General features: G+C 47.7%; 1 protein-coding gene across 3 annotated transcripts in view; it reads right to left on the bottom strand.

Moving 5' to 3' along the window:
- Window positions 1-724: 724 nt before the first annotated feature.
- ADGRE3 (adhesion G protein-coupled receptor E3) overlaps window positions 725-19438 on the bottom strand; it is a 38867-nt gene continuing 20153 nt past the window's right edge. For 2 of the 3 annotated variants that reach the window (XM_089316236.1, XM_089316237.1), the window contains 9 exons: window positions 18321-18505; window positions 16386-16553; window positions 13645-13839; window positions 7773-8008; window positions 4512-4578; window positions 3925-4016; window positions 2664-2844; window positions 1256-1351; window positions 725-921 (listed from right to left, as the gene is read on the bottom strand). In XM_089316236.1, coding sequence (XP_089172362.1) covers window positions 745-921; window positions 1256-1351; window positions 2664-2844; window positions 3925-4016; window positions 4512-4578; window positions 7773-8008; window positions 13645-13839; window positions 16386-16553; window positions 18321-18505 — 1397 coding nt within the window. In that variant the 3' untranslated portion in view covers window positions 725-744. Of the gene's footprint in view, window positions 991-1255; window positions 1352-2663; window positions 2845-3924; window positions 4017-4511; window positions 4579-7772; window positions 8009-13644; window positions 13840-16385; window positions 16554-18320; window positions 18506-19438 lie in introns of all 3 variants that reach the window. The other variant, XM_089316238.1, reaches the window with a different exon arrangement.

Here is a 19438-nt window from a genome sequence, read left to right as displayed (position 1 = left end):
GTGGCCGGAGCTGCACTGATCCAAAGCCAGGAGCCAGGAGCTTCTTCCAGCTCTCCCACATGGGTGCAGAGGTCCAAGGACTTGGGCCATCTTCTGCTGCTATCCCAGGCCGTGGCAGAGAGCTTGATCAGAAGAGGAGCAGCCAGGACTAGAACTGGTGCCCATATGGGATGCCGGTGCTTCAGGCCAGGGCGTTAACCTGCTACACCACAGCGCTGACTCGTAGGCTTCACTTTTAAGGAGCTCAATATAAGGCAGTGCCTCAGGTATGAGGGAGGTGGACCACAGAGGGGATGAGGTGCCATACTCTAACTCAGAAGCTCTGCGTCCCAAATCATATCCCTCTCTCTTGTAACAGCTGCATGCACATAGCATCAAGGCCAGCGCAAGGTGCAAGCCCACTTGTTGCAACACTCAGGAGCATAGGGCTTCCCACCAACATGCCTACACCCATTCATGGTCATCCATGTGCAGGTAATTCTACATTTTTACGTCACACACCTCCTTCAAGTCTTGCCCTAAGTATCAACTCTCACTGAGCCTTATTGTGGCCACCTTATTTAAAACTGTATTCCTGCTGTGTCTGGATTGCTATTTTTAATGCCACGTGCCACTTGGTATGGCCAACTGTCTGCAGCACCCTCACAAGAAGGTCAGCTCTTGGTGAACGAGGACTTCTGCCCCTGTATCCACCGCAGTTTCCCCTGAACTTGTAGACAATAAGTCCTGGGCTTTTTAAAGTATTTATTTATTCATTTGAAAGGCAGCATTACACAGAGAGGGGGAGAGGTCTTCCATCTGCTGAGTCACTCCCCAGCTGGCCACAGCTCTGAAGCCAGGTGCTTCTGAATCTCCCAGGTGGGTGCAGGGTCCCATAGACTTGGGCCATCTTCCACTGCATTCCTCGGCCAGAGCAGAGAGCTGGATTGGAAGTGGAGCAGCCAGTGGCTTAACCTGCTACACCACAGTGTCAGCCCCAACAGTAAATATCTGTTAAGTGAGGAGGGTTAGATATAGTTTTAAATGTTTGCTAAATATCCTTTGAATATTTGTGGGAAAAAGAGGAAGATAGTCACACAGAGAAGGGGAGAGAAAACTCTTTCTGGGATTGCTCTCAAAAACCACAAACGTTAGCTGCACCACGCAGGACCTTCATGCCATTGCTCTTTTTTTCCAGAAAGGAGAACCAGGAAGCTCCTGCTAGCACAGGATGTTGGGTTTCATGGGTTCAGGCTTGCAGGGGAGCTGGTCTTACCACTTTAGTGTGTGTAGTAGAATGAGACATCTCAGTGCTTTCAGTTTCGACTCCTTTCCGCATCCCACTAAACCACTTCTTATATTCCATGCGTACCTGGAAGATGCAGCAGCACAGAGGTCAATGTCTTTCCAGGCGTTGTTCAGAAGAAAGGACCCTAAAGATGCCAAGTCCTACCGTCCTTTCCTTGTTCATGAGTTTTCTGTGGAATCTTGGTCATGCTAGGTTGGTTTATTTTGTTTTCAAGTTCCTTAGTTGTAGGAAAGGTGCTTACCAAATGTTAGCAAAGGTCTCAGTGCAAGTTTTTGGTGATGATGGCAATGGCAGGATTGCCAATGTGGGTGGTGATGGTGATAGTGAATATCACTACTTGCTGAACACTAGCTATGCTCAGGGCACTTCACATGAACTGTGTCCTTTATTCTTTACATAAACGCAATGAAGGAAATGCTAATTCTGTGCCCAATTACAGGTGAAGTTGAAGGTCATTCTTATTTCAAATTCATTAAACTTTTCATGTTTGTCATTACAGCACCACAACGGTGAACTGTATTTAACACCTTCAGTGAGTGAGGAGTACCAAGCATTAAGAAGGCACTAAAAGATGGGAGAGAAACTAATGAAGTGCTCAGAGGACCTTTTTTCCACTAAGCATCATAATTGCCAGTAGTTCTATTCAATCGCAAAGGAAAAGGCCAGGAAAACTGTTTCCAGTCTTCTGTGGTGCGTAAAGCTATGATGGTAGCCTTCACTGAAGACTCCTTGTGTGCAAAGGAGTGTGCTAGATTTGCACTGCACTCCTCCTCTCAATTCTCAACCCTACAAGGCAGGCGTTGCCCCTTTGCTGATGAGAAAACGGAGGCTCCCTCCCCACAGTCGCACATCAGCCAAATCAGAGAAAGCTCTGGGATTAGAGTTAGTGGCAGGTCGGGATCCTGTGTATCCTGACTGATACATACGCTGAAGAAAGACGTTGGGATATTGCATGTATGAAACCCAGAGGATGTAACATACCCATGCAGCACACAAACCCTCCTCCCCAAGTGAAGACAGCCCCAGGATACATAGGAAAGATACAAACGATGATTCAGTAAAACCTTGGGGGAGCCGGCATGTAGCCCACAAGTTAAGATGTCTGCTTTCCGCATCTGAGTGCCGGGGTTTGATTCCAAGCTCCAACTCCTGACTCCAGTTTCTCTTTTAATGCAGAGCCTGGGAGGCCAGCAGGTGATGGCTTGAGTAATTGGATTGCTGCCAACCACGTGGGAGACCTGGATTGAGTTCCTGACTCCATTCCCCAGGCATTTGAGGAGTGAACCAGCAGGTGAACCATGCTCACTCACTCACAATATTTTAAACAAAAATATTTTGGAACTAGTATGCTGAGAGGTGGCATAATTAACCTTACCTGGCGATTAAGGAGACAGTGGACTACAAAGAGCAAAAGCCCTTGCAGGACATTGATGATGGTGAAGGAGTAGGCAATGACCGATCCGACCGTGTTCCCTACTTCTTCAACCATAAAATAACCGAGGCCCCAAGAACATCCCAGGACAAAGAGCTGAGCAGTGGCTTTAAATGTCATGACTCTGGAGGGCGGGGGTAGAAGAAATGAGTGATGTTGACAACTGTTGATCAGGATTCCACCGTGTGTGTAGTTGGCACAGGTGCTGGCTGAATGCATCATAACCTTATTTAAGCCCCACTGCAGTGAAGTGAATCCTATGCAGCCACAACGCTGTAGAGTGAGACAGAACTCCCATCATCAGCCATTGCCCCCGAGAATAAGGATCTCCCCCACTAGGGGAATGGTTTGACTCCTCTGCAGAATCTTCTACCTGACCTTATGGGAACATGGGTAGGAAACGCCTTCTGGATATCTGTTTCTGAAAACAGAACACATCATAGGGTTGCATTTCTTCAAAAGAAAACTGTTTAGTGTAATGGAGGGGTGCTGATGGTAACAGGCTCTGTGTGTGTGTGTGTGTGTGTGTGTGTGTGTGTGTGTGTGTGTGTGTGAATGAACCTTCTCTCACACTCATGTGCTATGGAGGACACCAAGAACTCAGTCTGTCCTCCAGGGTTGAAGAGACCAAGATTTAGAGACACGGGGTTTGTTTGGTAAGTAGATGAGACCAGAGCCAGGCTCTGAGGTTGTACAGATATTTCTTTAAATTTTGTTCAGAGGACTCATGTAGTTATCATGGTAAAATGAAAAATTAGTTGGATGACAGTATTAATATAGTTTTGTCCTCACACATATTGAAATTCCAAGCATTCAATGGTAAATTCCCAGCATCAGTCACATTTGCCGGTAATACTAGTTGTTACTGTTACTTTTAATAGTTTAGATTGGCACCATGGAGAATGGAGTCCAGCAGTAGGTGCCCTCTCAGGGGATTAAAAAAAGGATAATGTTGATAGTCTAGGCATCATTTCAAATGAGCACATTAAACAAGGAGATACTCGGTAAGTGCTTCTCCAAGGATGGAGTTGCTTTCTAAGTTGCCTGAAAATCATATTTTTCTTCTTTTATAAATTGTCCCTCACATTGTCTTTATCCAGTATCAGGAGAATTTATAGCACATCTGTGCATAGACTCTGTCTTTCCCAGTCAGAGCAATCCTGCAGGGCAAGTCTGGCTACCACTGAGCTGGGGGCATTCTTACCTGGTGTCCTGAATGGTGGAAACTTCTTTGTTGAGGGAAGCAAGCTTGCTTCTCAAAATCCACAGAACTTGGAAGTAGAAAACCAAGTTTATCTGTGAAAACATCATGAAAAAAATGTTTTGGAATTTTCTTTTGAATCCATCTCAAGCAATGTGACTTGAAGTGAAGGTAGGAATATTTTTCCAAATGATACAGCTATGACAGCTCAGTATGTACATCTCTTGTCTCAACACACAGTATATATACGCTGTAGCACCTGGTGCCTAATTAGGGTGGCTATAGTTTACCATTTGACTTAGGATCCCTGAAAACAGAAGAATGCTGTTAATATCTACACCAGGCCATCAGGAGTAGATGCTAAATTATTTACTGAATGAATGCATTGCCAACAAGGGGTGATGTTACATTAAAGCAACCAGTGAGCTTAAGAGGGAGTCAAGGAAACACAAGACAATATTTTCAAGAAGAAGTATTGATACATTAGTTATAGTTCCTTGTCTTTGTCTCATTTCCAGCTTGGACAGATAAGAAACACACTCTTTCTGCTTAGCCAACCCAAGGCAGGCACACAAGTACATATCACCTACCGTGATAATGGCTGCTACTGGCCCCATGAAGCTCCAAATGAATCCTTTTTCAGGCTTGAGCCAGCAGCTGTTGGGATAAAGACAAAGAGAAAGATATTCCTTGTTAGAATGCAGAGATTGGAAGGCGCCGCGGCTCACTAGGCTAATCCTCCGCCTAGCGGCGCCGGCACACCGGGTTCTAGTCCCGGTCGGGGCACCGGATTCTGTCCCGGTTGCCCCTCTTCCAGGCCAGCCCTCTGCTGTGGCCAGGGAGTGCAGTGGAGGATGGCCCAGGTGCTTGGGCCCTGCACCCCATGGGAGACCAGGAAAAGCACCTGGCTCCTGGCTCCTGCCATTGGATCAGCGTGGTGCGCCGGCCGCAGCGCGCCGGCCGCGGCGGCCATTGGAGGGTGAACCAACGGCAAAGGAAGACCTTTCTCTCTGTCTCTCTCTCTCTCACTGTCCATTCTGCCTGTCAAAAAAATTAAATAAAAAATAAATAAAATAAATAAATAAATAAAAAAGAATGCAGAGATTGATAGCAGGGTCCTGGAACAGATTCTGAACAGTGCCAAGAGTATTTCATTCAGAACTTGGGTTTCAGGTGGAGTCGTCATCTGACACAAGCTGTGTGCTCAGAATTTAAGTTTCCCCAAAAGTAAAGGGGGGAAATCAAAGTATTGCAAAGATCAAATGATTACTGTATCCATATTCTAAATCTCAAAGTCAGATAATTTCAGACCTTTTGTGGTAGAATGAGAAGGCCACACCAAGATGGCCGCTGGCAACAGAAACTGCCTGGCATGGTTTCTGAAACTATCCAATCACAGCTTGTTTTCAGTCAGGCTCCATTGTCATGTGGTTTCTGAAACCATCCAATCACAGCCTGTTGCCAGGCAGTTTATGTTGCCAGCACCCATCTTGGCATGGCCTTCTCATTCCACCACAACCTCTGACTTGTGTTTCCTTTCAATTTTATGTTAGCTATGCTGGGTCTTTTGCTGCTTTCATATAATCTTCAGAATCATTTTAATACCCATAAACCAACTTTGTGTGGTTTTGATTAAGAATGTGTTGCGTCTATAGATGAATTTGGGAAGAACTAACATCCTTACTATATTGACTCTTCCTATCCATGACTATGGTCTCTCTCTCTCTCTCTCTCTCTCTCTCTCTCTCTCTCTCTTTCTCTCTCTCTCTCTTTCTTTTTGATTTTTCTTAGTGTAGTTTTGAAGATTTCTTCATACAGAACTTGCGAGGAGATTAAATAAGATCTGGAAAAGAGTTAAGGCTCAAGAAATATGGCTATTGTGTTGGCAATGATTGCTACAATGAGAAAGAGTAAAATGGATCACTACAGCCAACACAAATTAAACATATTACATGACAAAGTGTCCTGTTGTCCACTACTTTGTATTCTGTCATGGTGGTATAACTTAATCTAAAAGGGACTTAGATGTGTGAACCTGGTCAGTGTAACAACCAATCACAGACACTGAGTGAGTGCAAAGGTTCCATGCTTAAGTTCTGTGCTATCTACCTGACTACTTATCTATGTTTTCCCACCCATTATTCAACCTTCTATCCCCTCTTGCACATTACCCTACTTCTGTATGCAGATCAATACTTTTAAGCTTACACATAGAACATTATGGTATTTGTCTTCCTGTGCCTGGCTTTTATATATTTTATGAAAACCTGTAAGAGAAGAGCCCAAAGCTCCAACATGAAGAAATGAACATAAGATGGAAATGTCAGTTACCATGAGTTGAAGCACACTGTACCCCAGAAATACATCCAATGATGACATGTTCATTAAAAATGCATAAAACCAGCCAGCGCCGCAGCTCACTAGGCTAATCCTCCGCCTTGCGGTGCTGGCACACCAGGTTCTAGTCCCGGTTGGGGCGCCGGATTCTGTCCCGGTTGCCCCTCTTCCAGGCCAGCTCTCTGCTGTGGCCAGGGAGTGCAGTGGAGGATGGCCCAAGTACTTGGGCCCTGCAGCCCATGGGAGACCAGGATAAGTACCTGGCTCCTGCCATCGGATCAGCACAGTGCGCCGGCCGCAGCACACTTGCCGCGGCAGCCATTGGAGGGTGAACCAACGACAAAGGAAGACCTTTCTCTCTGTCTCTCTCTCTCACTGTCCACTCTGCCTGTCAAAAAAAAAATGCATAAAACCAGGGGGCCAGTGCTGTGGCATAGCAGGTAAAGACAGCCTCCCATATGGGCACTGGCGACAGACTTGGCTGCTCCACTTCCCATCCAGCTCCCTGCTGGTGTACCTGGGAAAGCAGCAGAAGATGGCCCAAGTGCGTAGGCCCCCTGCATCCACTTGGGAGATCTGGATGAAGCTCCTGGCTTCAGCCTGGTCCCACCCCAGCTGCTGTGACCATTTGGGGAGTGAATAGTAGATGGAAAATTTCTCCTTCTCTGTCCTTCTCTGAGACTTTCAAATAAATAACTATTTTTAAATGCAAGAAAACCTTTGTAGAACATAAAAAATATTTTAAGACAAGAAATGGGTGGAGGTGACCTTTTGTCTGGTGGAGCTGTTAAGCCCCCACTTGGGATGCCTGCATCTTGCATCAGAGTGCTTGGGTTGAAGTCCCTGCTCTGTCCCAATTCTAGCTTCCTGCTCATGTAGATGCTAAGAGGCAGCAGTGGTGTCCCAAGCACTTGGATCCCTGCCACACACGTGGGAAACTTCCTGGATTGCATTCCCAGCTGCAGGCTTCAGCCTGGCCCATTGCTGGCTATTGCAGGCATTTAGGAAGGAGCCAATAGATGGGAGACCTTGCCCTCTTGGGCTTTCAAGAAATTTTTAAGTGATTACAAATTACATACATGTATTTGTATACACACACACACACACCAACACCTGGATACTGCTTCCATCATAAACATACACACATAGTGGCCGGCGCCGTGGCTCACTAGGCTAATCCTCTGCCTTGCGGTGCTGGCACACCGGGTTCTAGTCCCGGTCGGGGCACCGGATTCTGTCCCGGTTGCCCTTCTTCCAGGCTAGCTGTCTGCTGTGGCCAGGGAGTGCAGTGGAGGATGGCCCAAGTACTTGGGCCCTGCATCCCATGGGAGACCAGGATAAGTACCTGGCTCCTGCCATTGGATCAGCGCGGTGCGCTGGCTGCAGTGCACCGGCCACAGCGGCCATTGGAGGGTGAACCAACGGCAAAGGAAGACCTTTCTCTCTGTCTCTCTCACTTCACTGTCCACTCTGCCTGTCAAAAAAAAACGTACACACATAGGTATCATACTTACTGAGTGTATGTTCCATAATTTTTGTGTCCAACTATTGCAGACACAGTGACAATTACAGCAGGGATCCCATAGCCTGCAGGGTACATGAACCTCTTCTTCAATCTGTTTTCACTGGTGTAGTTGGCCACCTTGAGATTCCTGACAGTGAGGAAGAGGTGCAGCCCTTCCAGGAGCATCCAGATGAAGGAGGCCAAGTAGAAGTAATGCAGTGCTCCCGCCGTGACGGAACACAGCACCTGCAGGGGAGAGGCATTAGCAGGACAGTAGGCAGACGCATTCTGTGCCTGTTTCACCCTCAGCTCTCACCACTCCCTGCATACAGGCCTGGAATTTGAATTCAAGCACCTGCAACATTGTTCCATTCTCCTGGACATCTAGTCTGCTTCCCCCGTGCATGAAGCTAACCAGAAATGCCAAGGAAGAAAAGTCATGGGTGCAGCCCTCAGACACGTCACAGACAAGAGTTGGTGGGTAAAATACACCATTGCCCTTGCCCTTGGTGTGGGAGAAGGCTAAGACGTGTGCTCTACACTGCCCCCTGGTGCCCCTCCATGGGATCAAGCTCCAGTTGTCCACGGTGGAGGCTTTATTGAAGACATGTCATTTGTGGTCTGCCTTGCCATCTCTATCTGATGTCCCCCTCAGCATGTCAGGATTGCCTGGACCAGACCCAAATAGACAACTTGTTGCAGATCTGTTCTGAGGACAAACCGGTAATGAACCCATGGACTGCAACCTCTGTTCTTCACCAGGGCTGCTGCCTCTGTATAGGGGAATGGATTTTTAGGGCCACCTGGTATTGCTTTCCATAAATCAGATCACCAGGATATCCTGGCATAAATAGAATAGTAACACAGGTGCCTATTGAGAAATTAAATTTTAGGGGTGGGCATTTGGCAAAGCATGCCATAATGGAGTCCCTAAGCTCATATCCCACTTGTACTCCTGGATCCAGCTTCCTGCTAATGAAGACCCTGGGAACAGCAGTGATGGCTCAAGTACTTGGAACCCTGTTCCCGCAAGGGAGATCTTGATTGCATTCCAGGTTCCCAGCTTTGTCCTAGCTGTTGGAAGCACTCAGGAAGTAAACCAGCAGATGGAAGATCTCTGTCTCTCTGACTTTCACATAAAAATAAAAATTTAAAAGATACTAAAGAGATATACTTTTTAGAAATATGTATTTATTTACCTGAAGTCAGGGTTCTAGAGAGGAAGACACAGATCTTCCATCTGCTGGTTCAGCTCCACAGATGGCCACAACATCCAGGGCTGAGCTTAGCCAACGCCAGGTGCTTTTTCCAGGTTTCCCCAGGGGTCTCAGGGGCCCAGACACTTGGGCCATCTTTTACTGATTTTCCCAGACCATCAGCAGAGAGACAGATTGGAAATGGAGCAGCCGGGACACAAACCAATGCCCACATGGGATGCCAGCATCACAGCCAGCAGCCTAACCTACTATACCACAATGCTGGCCCCCAAGGCATACGTTTTTAAAACATTTAGAAAATTTTAATTACAAAATGTGCATCTGCTTCACCTGGAAACATTTCAGTTATCACAATTTTGAAAATACTTTTCTAAATTAAGGCATATGTTTGCAGTTCAAACAGATCATAGAAATACATATTATGAAAAAGCAATCCAAAGATTTCAAGAAAATCTGCACCAAAATAAACTTATCTTTTAATTCAACTTTTCCATGACTGTTTTGACATTCTTAGATTATTGAAGCAGAACAGGAAATGCTGCTATTGTACATTATACTGGATTGGATTTTTTTTGAAGATTCGAAAGATAGACTTTGGGAGAGAGAGAGAGAGAGAGAGAGAGAGCGCCTGCTTCCATTCACTGGTTCACTACAGAAATGGCCGCAATTTCCAGAGCTGAGCCAGTCCAAAACCAGGAGTTTCTTCCAGGTTTCCCATGTGGGTTCAGGGTCCCAACACTTGGGCCATCTCCTGCTGTTTTCCCAGGCTATTAGGAGGGAGCTGGATTGGAAGTAGAGCAATGGGACTCGAACCACACACATATGGGATGCCAGCATTGTAGGTGGCAACTTCACTTGCCTTATGACAATGCTGGACCCTGTGATGTATTTTTTAACAACAAAATGTTCAAAGTTTAGTGGCCCAAGTGCCTTTAGATCTTATTTAATGCATATGGTACATTTAAATTGAGATATTATTGGGGCCAGCACCATGGCCTAGTAGGCTAAGCCTCCGCCTTTCATGCCAGCAACCCATATGGGCACCAGTTCGATTCCCAACTGTTCCTCTTCCAATCCAGCTCTCCGCAAATGGCCTAGGAAGGCAGTGGAAGATGGCCCAAGGGCTTAGGTCCCTGCATCCAAACAGGAGACCCCAGAGAAGCTCCTTGCTTTGGATAAACCCAGCTCCAGCTGTTGTGGCCATCTGGGGAGTGAACCAGCAGATGGAAGACCTTCCTCTCTGTCCCTCTCTCTCTAACTTTACCTCTCAAATAAGTATAATCTTTAAAAATATATATTAAGGCCGGCGCCACGGCTCACTAGGCTAATCCTCTGCCTTGCGGCACCGGCACACCAGGTTCTAGTCCCGGTCGAGGCGCCGAATTCTGTCCCGGTTGCCCCTCTTCCAGGCCAGCTCTCTGCTGTGGCCAGGGAGTGCAGTGGAGGATGGCCCAAGTACTTGGGCCCTGCACCTTATGGGAGACCAGGAGAAGCACCTGGCTCCTGCCATCGGATCAGCGCAGTGCGCCGGCCGCAGCACACCCGCCGCGGCAGCCATTGGAGGGTGAACCAACGGCAAAAGGAAGACCTTTCTCTCTGACTCTCTCTCTCACTGTCCACTCTGCCTGTCAAATATATATATATATATATATATTAAAATTGAGATATTGTTGACAAATAATAAATTATTCATATTTAAGGTATACAGCTTGGTGGTTTATTATTTTTCTGAGAGCCAGGAAGCAGAGCTCCCACCCACGTCGAGAGCCACCCCTCATATGCTTGCAACGGCAAGCTCTGTTTGGGTGTTTTGGATGAGGTTCGCAGTTAAACTGGTGGACTCTGATTAGAGCCAATTGCAGAGGAGCTGCAGCCAATCAGGAGAAGGTATGAATCCATCAGACAGGTGCCCCTCAGGCATCTTGTGTTTCTTTCTCAGATTGAAAATTTTCTAACTTGGCCAGCACTGCGGCTCAATAGGCTAATTGTACTCCTGGATCCAGCGCCATATATTTGTAGCGCCGGCACACCGGGTTCTAGTCCTGGTCGGGGCGCCGGATTCTGTCCCGGTTGCCCCTCTTCCAGGCCAGCTCTTTGCTGTGGCCCGGGAGTGCAGTGGAGGATGGCCCACGTGCTTGGGCCCTGCACCCCATGGGAGACCAGGAGAAGCACCTGGCTCCTGCCATCAGATCAGCGCGGTGCGCCAGCCGCAGCGGCCATTGGAGGGTGAACCAACGGTAAAAGGAAGACCTTTCTCTCTGTCTCTCTCTCTCACTGTCCACTCTGCCTGTCAGAAAAAAATAAAAAAATTTTCCAACCTATTTATTTTCATTTTTTAGTTTGGATGGCAAAGAGAAAAAGATAGAGAGACATCTTCCATCCACTGGCTCATCCCCCAAATGCCTACAATAGGTTAGGCCAGGCCAAAACCAGGAGCTAAGAATTCTAGCCAAGTCTCCCACATCAGGGTCAAGGGACCAAGCACATGAGCCCTCACTTCTGCCTCCCAGGTGCATGTCAACAAAGAAGCTCATTTAGAAACCGAGCCAGGCAGCCTGATAATGTATGGGGGTGTCCCAAGAAACACATTAATTGCCACACAAAACGCCCACCCTTTCTTCTTCAGCTTGTTGTATGTTGGTCTTCTGCCGAACCCCATCCGCAGCCCACCTCACTGCTCCCTGCCCTGGTATCACATGTGTTCTCACACTCGGACAGCCTGCTTCATCTAGGAGGTTCCAGCGTCTGCCACTCTCTCTCTCCTCGGCCCACAGTCCCTGCTGCCAATTGACAGTTGCCTGTCTCAACTCCAGTGTGTGACCAGCACCTCTCCCTGAAAGACTTAAACCTGAATTGGTCGTCTTGCCTCCCCCAAACTCTGTCACTCTTCCTCTAGCTTGGTAAGTGACATCACCATCATTCTATCCAGTTTCCGCAATCAGAAACCACACAGACATCCTTATTTCTGCCTTGCACACCACTTCTCCATCCCTCCTGTGGGCCCCAAGTCTGCTTTGTAAACATTCCTTAAATGTGACTCACTCCTCCAGCCCGGGGCCATGGTTTCATTAACTCTTTCTCAGACTCTCCATAGCCTCAGTAATGTTCTGTCTGCTGCCGGTTTCATCTCACTGCAATGCACCTTCAATCTCCCCTTTTGTTGTCCTGAGCAAGTATTTTCGTCATTCCCAGGTTAAAGTCCTTTCCTGGGTCACTGTTGCCTCAACAGGGGTAAGAACACTTGTCAGTAAAAACAAGGTTTTATTGACACAGTCTATACCCAATCATTCACTATCAGCTGTTCCATGCTACAGCAGCGGAGCCCATCGGGACCTAGCAGATAAGATCTAACCTTATCCTTTCCTACGCTGGGTCCAGCACCATCTACGTCTGCTCCCTCATCTCCAGAGGTCAGTCTCATTTCAGAGTCGATTCAGACTGTTAGAAGCATCTTCCTAGAATCGTGTGTTGATAACAATTGTGAGTGATGACTGTCGCAAGAAAGAGCAACAGTTGATTAGTGATGTCTGCATTACTGTGGATATAGAGATAAACCAAGCACAAGAGGGAAGCCCCTGTCCCCAAATGCTGCGCTGTTTCATGCTTCAAATCATTCAGATTCTACTCCCTGTGCCCCCACGTGCTCCGACACCATCACTTTCGATCTCAATCATTTTAATAAATGGCCGCTCAGAAAGTCTGGGTCTCGGGTAGGGGCTGGCATTGTGGCGTACCTTGTTAAGCTCCCACCTGCAATGCTGGCTTCCCTTATGGGCATCCCATATGGCCCACTGCTCCATCTCCAAGCCAACTCTCTGATAATGGACTGGGAAAGGGGCAGAAGATAGCCCAAGTAGTTGGGCCCCTACCACCCATGTGGGAGACCTAGATGGAGTTCCTGGGGAGTGAACCAATGGAAAGAAGATTCTCCCATGTTTCTTTCCCTCCTTCCCTGTCTCTATTTCTGACTTTCCAAATAAAGAGATATCAACAATATAGAAAGTATTGGGCCAGAGCTGCGGCTCACTAGGCTAATCCTCTACCTGTGGCGCCAGTACCCTGGGTTCTAGTCCCGGTTGGGGCGCCGGTTCTGTCCCGGTTGCTCCTCTTCCAGTCCATCTCTCTGCTGTGGCCCAGGAAGGCAGTGGAGGATGGCCCAAGTGCTTGGGCCCTGCACCCGCATGGGAGACCAGGAGGAAGCAACTGGCTCCTGGCTCTTGGCTTCGGATTGGCGCAGTGTGCCGGCCGTAGAGGCCATTTGGGGGATGAGCCAACGGAAGGAAGACCTTTCTCTCTGTGTCTGTCTCTCTCTCACTGTCTAACTCTGCCTGTCAAAAGAGGAGAGGAGAGGAAAGGAGGAGAGGGGAGGGGAGGGGAGGGGAGGGGAGAGTATGGGTCCCATCCAAACTTACACAGGAAGAGGAGAGGAAGGGGGGAGGGCAGGGGAGGAGAGGAGAGGAGAGGAGAGGAGAGGAGAGGAGAGGAGAGGAGAGTATGGGTCCCATCCAAACTTACACAGGAGGAGGAGAGCTGAACTGGGAACTGTGGCTTTCCTGGTTAACATCACTGCTGACAAATGCCTCTCTCTCTCTCTCTCCACATCTTCTCAGGACAAGATGGCTACATTTGACCACAAGCATGAGCCCGCTTGGTTAAATCACCTACCTTGGGTTCAGTTCTGTTGATGCCCGTGAGGAAGAGGAGATGGGCCAGGAAGAGGCAGAGCGAGAGCTGCAGGTGGATGGAGGTGCTGGTGTTCTGGATGGGCCGACACAGCAGGAACGTGAGGGCTGCCAGGAAGAGGCACAGCAGAGAGAGGCTCAGCCCCACGTAGGTGATCAGAGTCAGCACCGGATCCTCCTGCAAGCCACCGAGAAAAGAACCTGTTGCCGCTTGCAAGGCTACTGCTGTCTTCTGATGAACGGCAGGACCCCCTAGCTAAGTTCCCGAACAAGCGTCTCCATCAGAGACTTGATACAAAACCAAAACCAGCAGACCACTGCTGTCCAGTACACATTGGGCACATGAACTTCATGTATGATTTTAAGTTTTCTTAAACGCTTTACTAACAAACAGGTGAAATTGATTTAGTGTATTTCATTTCACCAGATAGGTTCAAAATGTTATCACTTCTATGTATAATCAGTGAAAATGTAAACAAAGATCAGTGGGATATTTGACAATCTTTGTTTTCATATTAAGGCTTTGAAATTGGTGTATATTCTATACTTAACAGCACACCCCTGTTGATATGCCCTGTTTTCAATGGTGAAAGTGAAAGAAAGTTCCAGTTAACATAAAAGTATTCTTACTTAAATAAATCAAAGTGAAATGAAATTAAGAACGCAGGGTGCAGGTGTCATGGCCCAGTGGGTTAAGCTGCTGCCTGCGTTGCTGGCCTCCCATCTGGGCACTGGGTTAAGTCCTGACTGCTCACCTTCCAATCCAGCTCCCTGCCAATGCACCTGGGAAAGCAGCAGAAGAGGACCCAAGTGCTGGGGGCCCTGCACCCACGTGGGAGATTTGGATCAAGTCCCCCAAGATTGCTGACTTGTGCCTGCCCCCAGCCATTGTGACCATTTGTGGTATGAACCAGCAGATGGAAGATTCATATTCTATCGCTCTCTCTCTCTCTTTCTCTCTCCAGCAGTCACATGTGACACTGATCCTAGCTGACAGCACAGTGCTCAAGGGTAATCTTCACGAAGCCGGATGTTTTCAATCTATCTTGCTCCCTGTTGTATCCCCAAGGTCCCTGGTATACAGTGGGCATTCAATAAATATTTTTAAAAAAAAAGTAGAATGAGGCCATGCATGTGAAGCCTGCCACACAGTAGTTGTCTTACAGAAAATGTTCAATAAATGGGATCTAAAAAGAAACACAAGTGGGAACTCAGCGAGTGTCTTTAAACCTGAGCGAGCTTAGACTTGGTTGGGACCTGTGTGGTGGGTGCCGGTTACCTTCCTTCTGGTCTGACCCGGGAGGCTGAGTCAGAAATCTGCCTTGCAGAGTAATAGGCACTCTGTACTGAGATTTTCTTGGATGTCACCATTGTGGAGGCTGCCAGCTGTTAGCTTGAGCTCACTCTGCCCATGCCCACGGATGTGTCCAAGATTTAACATCCGCTGGACACAGTGGTCAACAGAAAACTGGAGATGACTGGTGTATGAAGACCCCAGCTCTGCTGCCACTCAGGACAACTGGGAAGCGTGTGTGCCCCACAGTGACTCTCAGAGAGAACAGGACCCAGTTGTCTACAGTGTAAACCGGCTTGATAATGCTCTCCATGTTGACTTCAGTGCCTTTCCAATTCAGCGCTCCCTGGGCCCCTAATGGTGTTTCCCGGAATCAATTCTCAAGGAGCTAGTACCACTGGATGTCTTAGATCTACAAGCAGATTTAATCACGTGAAAACCAGAACATCAGGGAGAGATGGAGCGAGAGATCCTCCATTCACTGGATCACTCTCCAAACGGCCACAATAGCCAGGGCTAAGCAAGGCCTAAGCCAGGAGCTCCATCCTGGTCTCCACGTGCATGACAGGGGCCCAGGTACTTGGGCCATCTTCTGCTGCCTTCCCAGGTGCATTAGCAGGGAGCCAGATCTGGAATCAGGGCATCAGGACTCCAGCTGGCACTCATACTGGGTGCCAGCATCTCTGGGAGCAGCTTAACCCACTGCATCCAATACCATCCCCTTGAATCCTTGTCTTAAGAGTCATACAGTGGGGGCTGGTGCTGTGGTATAGTGGGTAAGGCTGCCACCTGTAGTGCCGGCATCCCCTGTGGGCACAGGTTCAAGACCCGGCTGCTCCACTTCTGATCCAGCTCTCTGCTGTGGCCTGGGAAAGCAGTGGACAATGGCCCAAGTGCTTGGGCCCCTGCACCCATGTGAGAGACCCATTAGAAGTTCCTGGCTCCTGGCTTCAGATCGGCCCAGGTTCGGTTGCTATGGCCATTTGGGGAATAAACCAGTGGACAGAAGATTTTTCTCGCATGCACGTGCTCTCTCTCTCTCTCTCTCTCTCTCTCTAATTCTGTTTTTCAAATAAAATAAATAATTTTTTAAAAAATCTTACTGTAAGATGCACAGATGGCTCACAGCTTCCGTGGTAGAAGACCTTGAATATATTTATTATTTCTTTATGAGAGAGAGAGAGAGAGATCTCACCTGCTGGTTCACTCCCCAATTGCCTCTTATAGCTACAGAGGCTAGAACCAGGAGCTGGGAGCCAGAAACTCAACCTGAGGTTCCCACATGCGTGGCTGGAACCCAACTAATAGCCATTGCTGCTGCCTCCCAGGGTTAGCAGGGAGGTGGTATCAGGAGCAGAGCCCAGGCACTCCACTGTGGAGGTCTTAACCACTGGACCAGATGCCCACCCCTGAACCTTGAATCTCGATACCTTTGGTGTTAGAGCCATGAGGACGGCAAAACTGGACAGGTGGGAGCACTTGCATATGGTGCAGGATTCGTTGCTGTATACATGAGAGCAGCCCTCCATCGACCAGCTGCCCCCCTCTTCCAATCCTTCCCAGTACACACAGAAATACTTCATTCCCGCAGCACCAGTCTGGAGAGAGAATGGCATGAGAGTCTCTTCTGGAATTTGTTATTTCAACTTTATAGGTTAATCACACAGCACTGAGTTGGAAACCTGCTCAGGGAAACACCTATAGGAAGCATTTCACATTACAACACCTGCTTGCGGGGGAGGGGGTGGTATTCTTCATTGACTTCGCCTGTCTCTGAGCATCTCAGGACACTGGGGAATGGACCCTTTATAATCTAATCCACAGCTCCTTGATGCTGACTGGTGAGAAGTCATTGGACAAGAGAAAAGAGAAGACACGTATGTCCTACAGGTAAGCTTCTGCTCGGGCTCACCCCACATCCAGTAGAGTAATGATCCCTCCTCCCTAACACCACTCCCTCTGAGCTCACTCATCCTCTTCCCTTTATGTATTCCAAGTGTACAATTTGCTGTTTTTCATATACAAAGTGCTCCCCAAAGTTTGTGGGACATGGAGTTAAAAGTGTATTTTTGGTGCAAAACATTTTGAAATTCATGTATACTAGGGGTCTTCAAAAGGGTTTGAGTTTCAACTACGACATTTCCTACCCAGCTTCCTGCCTGTGCATGCCCTGGGAGGCAGCAAGTGATGGCTCAAGTACTCACGCCCCTGCCACCAGTGTAGGAGACCTGGATGGAGTTCTGGGCTCTCAGCTTAGCCCTGGCTGGTGCAGTAATTTGGGGAGTGAACCAACAGATGTAAGAGGTGCCTCTCTCTCTCTCTCTCTCTCTCTCTCTCTCTCTCTGCCTTTCAATTAGATGAAAACAAGTGAACATTCTAAAAGGTCATTGAAATGCTCATGAAAATTATGCATAAATTTCAAAATGTTTTGCACCAACATAATCTTTAAATTCCATTTTCCAAAAACTTTTGGAGTACCTTCTATCATATACTACGAAGTGATCCCAACAATCAATCTGATTACCACACCCATCACCTCACACAATGACCTTTTGTGTGTGTGTGTGTGTGGCAAGGACCTTCAACCTGCTGTCTCAGAAAATGTTAAGTATACCATGGGCCACGATTAACTATAGTCGTCCAACAGAGCATCACAACTCCAGAACGTGTCCACTTACCACCACCTCTCCATTCTCGGCTCCGTACCCCTGGGAAACGTCATTCTGTTTTCTGTTATTGTGAGTTTAATTTATTTTTTTAGGTACCATATAAAAATGAGGTCATGTGGTATTTCTTTTTTTCTTTTTCTGGCTTATTTCACTTAGCAGGATCTCTCCAGGTTCATCCACGTTGTCCTAAGTGACATGGTTGTGTGTTTTAAAGCCAAATAATATTCATATAGATAATGTTTTCATATGTAATGTCTTCTTATTCCATTACATATTGCAATGTGGCCTTTACCCACCCATCTGTTGTCAGACACTTCTATATCTTGGGAACTTTGAATATTCCTGCAATGAACATGGAGGTGGAGTTGTGTTTTTGAGATCATGACTTCCATTTCTATTTGTGTATGTTTCCAGACGTGAGATTTCAGGATCATGTGGTAATTCCACCTTTAATTTTTTGAACACATTTTTGTCCATAATCAATTTACATTCCTACTGGCAGGGGTAGAAGAATTCCCTTTGCTCCAAATCCTCGCCAATACTTACCACTCAACATTTTGATTCCAGTCAACCTGACAGACGTGAGGTGACATCTCTTCCCTGTGCTCTTACCTCTCAGTCATCCCAGTTGGATTCAGTTTCCCACCAGGAAGCTTTAAGGCATCGCAAGGGGAAGTAGCCCTGGGCTCTGCTCACCTGAGTATGTTGAAACGTCAGAAGCACAGGCTTAGACAGATGAACCATCTGATTCAAACCAATGGTGCCGCTCACAACACGGGAGTTCAGCTGCACTCCTTGCAGTCCTCTTCTGTTGTTAAAAAAGGATCCATCCAGAATATTCCCAAGAGATTGGTAAGTGATAAGAGCAACCCCATTCCTATCTAAGAAAACAGAAATGATGTGAGAGGATTCCATACTTGGGGGGAATTGGTACGGTCATGTCTTAGGTGAAGATTATGGGACAAATATAACGCATGGGTGAAGCTGCCTTGGGTGGATGGGTAGGTGCTTAGCCTAGCAGTTAATCACCTGTGTCCCCAAACAGAGGACCTGGACTGGGCTCCATGCCTGGCCCCTGACCCCAGCTCCCTGCCAATACACTGGGAGGCAGTAGAAATGGCTCAAATCATTGGGTTCCTGGCACCCACATGGGAGACCTGGATTATATTCCAGGCTCCCAGCTTTGGTGCTGTGGGCATTTGGGGGAGTGAACCAATAGATGGGATCCTGATCATTGGCTCTCTCCATTTCCAGTAAAATAAATAAAATGTTTTAAATCAACTTGGCTTTTTTTATTATATTTTTTTTTTGGACAGGCAGAGTGGACAGTGAGAGAGACAGAGACAGAGAGAAAGGTCTTCCTTTTCCGTTGGTTCACCCCCCAGTGGCCACTGCAGCCGGCGCACTGCGCGAATCCGAAGCCAGGAGCCAGGCGCCTTCTCCTGGTCTCCCATGCTGGTGCAGGGCCCAAGGACTTGGGCCATCCTCCACTGCACTCCCGGGGTCACAGCAGAGAGCTGGACTAGAAGAGGAGCAACCAGGACAGAATCCAGTGCCCCGACCGGGACTAGAACCCGGTGTGCCAGAGCCGCAGGCAGAGGATTAGCCTAGTGAGCCGCGGCGCCAGCCAACTCAACTTGTTTTTCATATTTTCCCTCTGTTCCCCCACTCTACAGCTCCCAGTAAAGAATAATGAGAAACTTCCAGAAGAAATGCAGCAAGCCTTTCACCCTCTCAGTATAACTGGGTCTTTCTACCCAAAATGTGTTGTGGCCATTCATCCATTCACTCATTCATTCACCATGTTTTGCTGT

Source organism: Oryctolagus cuniculus, chromosome 16 (genome assembly GCF_051225735.1).
Source record: "Oryctolagus cuniculus isolate XC-2025 breed Fujian yellow rabbit chromosome 16, ASM5122573v1, whole genome shotgun sequence".
NCBI lineage: Eukaryota > Metazoa > Chordata > Mammalia > Lagomorpha > Leporidae > Oryctolagus > Oryctolagus cuniculus.
The sequence above is the reverse complement of the archived record's forward strand: the minus strand, read 5'-3'. Positions and strand labels throughout refer to the sequence as shown.